This window comes from Etheostoma spectabile, chromosome 7 (assembly GCF_008692095.1).
Source record: "Etheostoma spectabile isolate EspeVRDwgs_2016 chromosome 7, UIUC_Espe_1.0, whole genome shotgun sequence".
NCBI lineage: Eukaryota > Metazoa > Chordata > Actinopteri > Perciformes > Percidae > Etheostoma > Etheostoma spectabile.
The window spans coordinates 25,389,000-25,395,823 of record NC_045739.1 but is presented as its reverse complement, the minus strand read 5'-3'; the positions used below and the strand labels follow the sequence as shown (position 1 = coordinate 25,395,823).

The 6,824-nt window shown below is 39.0% G+C and overlaps 1 protein-coding gene across 1 annotated transcript in view; it reads right to left on the bottom strand.

The window, feature by feature from the left end:
- Positions 1-6,824, bottom strand: part of LOC116691915 (venom phosphodiesterase 1) — a 67,672-nt gene that overhangs the window by 22,883 nt on the left and 37,965 nt on the right. The window contains exons 14-18 of the mRNA XM_032519829.1: positions 6,456-6,487; positions 6,086-6,213; positions 4,386-4,455; positions 4,033-4,120; positions 2,209-2,381 (exon numbers count right to left, since the gene is read on the bottom strand). Coding sequence (XP_032375720.1) covers positions 2,209-2,381; positions 4,033-4,120; positions 4,386-4,455; positions 6,086-6,213; positions 6,456-6,487 — 491 coding nt within the window. The remainder of the gene's footprint in view (positions 1-2,208; positions 2,382-4,032; positions 4,121-4,385; positions 4,456-6,085; positions 6,214-6,455; positions 6,488-6,824) is intronic.

Sequence of the window (6,824 nt, the reverse complement as noted above, 5' to 3'; positions counted from 1 at the left end):
CTCCAGTACTTCCCAATACCAGCGTTTTAGGCGGTATCGGAAACTATGCCAATACTGGTATTGGTACATCTATAATCATTAGCAAATATTAATCAGCCTTTTTGTGAAAAAAACAAAAACAAAGCACATTGATGATAGGCTTACTGGCCCAAGTTAGTCCTGAAAATTCCCTGTGCCCCATGTATTTTTAACATTAAAAGCATGGTTTATAAACCATTATTTAATAGTTTGGTATTCTATGCACTTTACATGTGTGTATAAAGGCTTTAGACCACCCACATGTAATTGTAGGCCCAGTTTAATATGCAACTTTTATACTAAATTGTATACAATTTATGTAGTAGTGGGTCCTGGCTCCGTTTCTCTCTCAGTTAAGGGGCATTTAGTCATTTATAGACCAACAGTAAGATCCCAAATTGTATCCTGGACACACACTGTGAGTCAAGGAAAATTCTGACGCTAAAGTGTTTAATTGCTTGTAACTCTTAGGCAGACATAAAAGAAACAGACCTCTGTAGTGTCTGTCTCGCTGCTAAAAAAAGACACAATTCACAGTCTGCTGCAGATTTCAGAGGCTGGTTTCCCAAGGATAAGACTTTGGCTTGCATTAACCATTTGGCCTTTAGTTGACTGTTTTTTTCCTGGAAAAATTAGAAATGAAAGCAGCAATACCAGGAAAGAATGTGGGGAAAAAGAAACTACTGTGGCAACAACATCTGGTGAAACCAGTTGTGAGAGATCACCTGTAGCTGTGAAAGAGCTTTGACTGAAAATAACCTTGGTAAAGTCACGCGGGGATATCTTGGTTTCACTCACGGAGAGATGTGGAAATAATTAAATAGGGAGGACTTCATGAAAGACAGTTGAGTTTTGTTGAGGGACTTGTAAGAGCCAGCATTTTTGTAGCTTGACCCATGCTGCTGACTAAAAAACAGGATGTCGTAACCTTCTCACATAATAAAAAAGACTCAAAAGAAACATATTAAATCACGGGACTCACCCTTTAAAACCCACAGTTGACAGTAGCTGTAAGAAAAGGTGTACATACGTGCTAAATGATGCTCATGAGTCGGTGCCACTGACCTACAGGCAGACTTTTACCGTGGAAATGCTGCTCTCGGGTCAGTAGTGTAATTGTGAAACTGGCTCCAGGTCAGTTATTCTCTTTAAGTGTAATTTAAGGTGAAGGAGGATGACGTTACGTCTGACCTCAGACTCTTGTTATAAAATGTGTTGACATCATCAGAGGGCCTGATTTGCACTAAGCTTGTTCCTCTATTTTGGAAAGAAAAAAAAAAATTGCCCTAAATTTGTCCATACAAAGTAAGGAAAGCAACCACGAATTATTATAATGACACTAAATAAAACTGAATTTCAATTATTAGTTTTATGGCCATATTACATCATGATGTTAACAGGAGTTTAATTGCTGGTTAAGGTTTTAATCATTCAACCATAACCCCCAAACCCTAAACACTAACCCCAACCCCTAAACACTAACCCATGAACCCTAACCCCCCAACCCCTATGGACCCTAACCCCTAAACACTAACCCATGAACCATGACCTCCAACCCCCAACCCCTGAACACTAACCCATGAAACCTAACCCCCAACCCCTAAACACTAACCCTTGAACCCTAACCCCCAACCCCTAAACACTAACCCCTGAACCTACCCCCAACCCCTAAACACTAATCCATGAACCCTAACCCCCAACCCCTATCCCCTAAACACTAACCCATGAACCCTAACCCCCAACCCCAAAACACTAACCCATGAAACCCCATCCCCTAAACACAAACCCATGAACCCTAACCCCCAACCCCTAACCCCAAAAGCCAACAGCCGCCTTTGTAAGATGAACTCTCTTTTACAGACCTATTTCTGTGAAGCAGTTATGAATGTGTCTCATTTCTGTAGTTTTAAGGGACTAGTTTTCAGGCTAATCCCAGATTCCCCCCCCCCCTAACCCTACCTGAGTATTTGTGTTGCCTTAACTTATCTAGCTAAGTTTCACAACACGTTTAAAACTTGCAACCGTTACATTAAACAGAACGGTCACATGATTAACACTTCCACCACAGCCATGTGTGACAGTCACCTGTTTAAAACTGACACAACGGAGCCGTAAATAGATCGAATCGTCGTTGGGGAGTCATTGGCTATTCTCTCGTTTAGGAATGAGGATGTTGTGGAAAGTACCCACCACGGCAGGACAGGAGCATCCCAGGTTGTCTGCAGGATCGAGACTGACCATCGGACACTGAACCGGAACGCTCTGCTCTGCAGGGGGCGCTGGCGTGTAGTAGGGCCGCCTCAGGACGTGGTTCATACTGCCGTGGGTCCCGTTGTTGGTAGTGGGAGAGATCTGCATTACGTCTGCATGGAACAATGAGTGTATAGTTTAGGGGTCCACACCAGTGGGTCTCTGTTTTGTATACAGAGTATAGATAGATGTATGGATAGATAGATAGATGTATAGATAGATAGATGTATAGATAGACAGATAGATAGATAGATGTATAGATAGATAGATGTATAGATAGATAGATGTATAGATAGCTATATAGATAGATAGATATATAGATATATAGATAAATTGATAGATAGATGTATAGATAGATAGATGTATAGATAGATGTATAGATAGATGTATAGATAGATAGATAGATAGATAGATAGATGTATAAATAGATGTATAGATAGATATGTAGATAGATAGATAGTATAGATAGATAGATGTATAGATAGATGTATAGATAGATGTATCGATGATAGATGAGATATAGAGGTATAAATAGATTATAGATAGATATGTAGAGATAGATAGATAGATAGTATAGAAGATGTATAGATAGATAGATGTATAGATAGATGTATAGATAGATGTTAGATAGATAGATAGATAGATAGATAGATGTATAGATAGATAGATAGATAGAGAGAGTGTATATAGTATAGTATAGCTTAAATAGTGGGAAAACCCCCAAAACATCTGACCCAAATCTACACTGACAGAATGAGGAAGAAAGCTAGGAAAATCACAGCAGTTACATCCTCTTTCCAGCCAGTTTGAGCTCCTGAAGTCTGGGAGGTGATTCAGACTGCCTCTGGCAAAAAGGGTTTTAAAAAAAAATCTTGTATATCAACTGGCATCAGTATCCTCAACCAAACCAAGTGAAAATCAAACTGAGCTGCTATTTTAATAAATATAACCCTTTTGTTGTCTTCCCGTCAACCATGAAAAAAATCAACCATTTTGGTCACTTTTTTTCAACATTATTATCGCTTTTTTCAGACATTTTTGTCACTTTTTCAATGTTGTGGCTACTTTTCTTGATTGAACGATTTTTGAAATTTTTAATGTTGACATTTTCAGTGCTTATTTAAAAAAACAAAAACATTTTGGTCACCTTATTTTAACATTATTATCCTTTTTTTCCGACATTTTTGTCACTTTTTCAATGTTTTGGGTGCTTTTCTTGATGTTTTTTCCAACGATTTTTGATATTTTTAATGTTCAGTTAATGTACATTTTCAGTGCTTTTTTTCAACGGCCCATTTTTTGTGACACAAAAAAATTTAATTAACTGAAAATGGGTCAATTAATGAGACAAGGACAACATGAGGGTTAAGCGTATGTATTTTCTTTTAACCTGATATTTTTGTTTGATTTTTTTTTATTTTACTTACTATGCTTGAGACGTTGTCTGTATGTTTAATCTGTCACGTAGGTCTGAATGGCCAAAGAAAAACGTCCACCCTGGTGAACAATAAAGATTTATTCTATTCTATGGTGGTGTTTTTAGGAAAGCAGGTACGGTTGGCAAAACTCCGCCGGATGACTCGCTTCAGCCTGATGAAAATCTGTAAGTTTCCCCTCTTTAGCATTTAGCTTAGCGCCATTTAAACCGCAGACGACAGCTCTGATTGGCCGAATCACAGCAAACCCCAACAAACGTCTGAGTCTGAAGTTCATTGACATTCTTACTGTAAGTGGTAACTTGTCAAGAAACATCCATCCACTCACCACACATCAGGTTGTAAAGCTCGATGTTGGAAAAGGGTTCGATTTTAGTTTTGTCCTGAAACTTGGGTCCATAACTGACAAACATGGCCTGCAAGGAAAGAGGGAGGAAGAAACATGTCTTTCCGTGCTACAATGGCAACGGTGGCCATGTTAAGGACAAAAGGTCAAAATGGTTAAAAAACATTACAACTTAAGGAATAACTGCAATAGAACCACATACAGGTTTATTTTGCCATTTATTGCAATGATGGAGATATGTTTTCTTAATATTATTGAGGGAGGCTCATTCTATTTGGGAGACATTACTGCTGACTGATGACTATTGTAATAACGTAGGAATCCTCAGTGCTCACGTGCATGCTCTCAGCGTCGTTGTCGTAGCCGTGGTTCCCGCCAGAGCAGAATGTGAGAGAACCTGGATATCTGTGGGGACACGGTTTGGTTTTTACATAAAAAATATACATATCAGTCTGTGATAAATACGGAAATGCTGAGTGTGCAGAGCAGGAGGGGGTGAAGAAACACACACTCTCTCTCTGAAATGACCAATGACCCGACACAGCTAGACTATCTAATAATAATGATGCATTTTATTTATATAGCGCTTTTTGCGACACTCAAACACACCTTACATGAACAGAGATGCACTGTCTATTCATGTGTTTTATCGGTTTTTAATGCTTAAGACACTTGTGTTTTATCTGTTTAATAAATTTCTTTGAGGAAAAGGAACAAGTATAAAGGTTGTGTAATACAGAGAAAGAAAGACTCGAAGGGTAACACTTTAAAGAAAAAGTGTGAATGTGTAGTGTCGAAAATAGACAAGAAAGGCACGCAGAATCGGCTTAATTAGTGAGAAGAAGAGTCCAAGGGACGAACGGTAACGTCCTAAAAGTAGAGTCGTGAAGGGTAGAGCCTGAGGGGATCACCAGAGCACTACATGGACTAATTAGTGGGAAGGTAGACTCAGTGGGTTATGTTTAGGGGGTTTAGGGGGTTAGGGTTAGGGGTTAGGGGTTAGGGTTAGGGTAGAAAGTAGCGCCATGGATGGCGCTGCGGGGGCACGGCACAAGTGGACCACCGTGTGAATAAAACCCTTAAAACCTCCTTAAAAAAAACCTGGTTCGGGTCTAAAACGCTGTTTAAAAGAAGGCCAAATGCTCAGTCCTGTCATCCTGTATGCCTCAACTCCCGTTTAGCCTGCATCCACCTTTGTTGTGTGTGTGTGTGTGTGCGTGTGTGTACGTGTGTGTGCGTGTGTGTGTGTGTCAGTCGGGTGGGGGGGGGAACTGAGCAGCCCCGCCCGCTGTGGAGAACCGACAGGATTAAAACAGCAGTCGCTTTCAGCGACGACAGTAAAAAAATCCTTCCAGTGTACATTGATGTTAAAATGTAGACAGGCTGGCAGGACGGCGTGTAGCGGCACGCTTTGTTGGTGAATGTGAGATGTTCGAGTCACACACGTCTCGTTAAACAAGGAAATGAATATGGCGACGTACGTGTGACGTCAACTTGTTCTCATATTATTTATGGTCACAGGTGAATATAACTTATATTATGGTTACCTACTTTTACTTTTTTACTTTAATTACATATTCAATTTGATCTTAACGTCATTTACTTACACTGCAATATTGTTGTTGTTTTTTTTGTACTGTGGCAACCGCACTTTACTTTACAAAACCGTTATTTGACGCCACTTTACTTCAGTCTACCTTCTTCTCATTGTCTACCGTTTGCCTGTTCCTCTTGTGTGTTTACTTGTTTGTTTGTTTTTTTGCTCTTATCGTAGAGAATGCTGCTGTAACAAAGAAATGTCCCCACTGTGGGATGAATAAAGTATAATCTAATCTAATTTAGTATTACTTTCAGTTATCATGAGATTTAGCCTGGCCTTTTCTGTGTGTTGTCAGTACTTTCCATGACGGTGTATTTTATTTGGAACCATTGGTGCACGTACTTCAAAAAATAAAAATAAAATGGTTGAAAACTCCAGACTACAGCTGCAAATAAGATAACAACCAAACAGCGGACGGAGGGCGGACATGGATACCTCTCAAACAGCCATTTAGGGTCCACCAGGACGTTGACGTCTTCGATGCGGCGGCTGTTGGCAAAGTGGAGGCGCTTCGGCAGGTTGGCCTTCAGGTACGGCTTGATCTTTTGATCTGGCTTCTTACACTGAAATGCCCAGAAACACAGACAAATATCTTCATTTCAAATATACACTTTTTTATAAAAGTTAATTTCTTATGTTTGGCAAAGAAATGGGAAAGCATTTCAAGAAAAAAAGTCCTTTTCAATGTACAGTCGGTTAGGTCTCACGCCCATATAGGTCATCATTTCATAAGAAATGATCTCATTTGTCTCCCGTTTCACTGTTTACAGTAAAAAGTTAAACATGTGAGAACATGGACACTTACAGTCATGTTAGCAACAAGTCCAGCTGAGTCCACTGGAAAGGAAAGAAAAAAGCATGTCAACATTTATGTTAAAGCCAAAACCCAACAATTATCCAATTTATTATTTTTAAACCTTGTGTTGTCTTCCCGACAAAATTGAAAATCAAAAATTTTGTTGATGCTTTTCATCAACGTTTTTTTAAAAACTTTTTTAACTGAGTTTTTGTCTTTTTTTGCCAACACTTTTTTCAATGTTTGTCACTTTTTTTGACGTTTTCAACTCTACGTAACAATAAACTATTACATTTAGTTTTAAAGTTATTTTTGGAATTTATGGTGAATAAACCTAATTTATAGGAAATTATACCTAATGTTTGAGTTAGAAAAGCA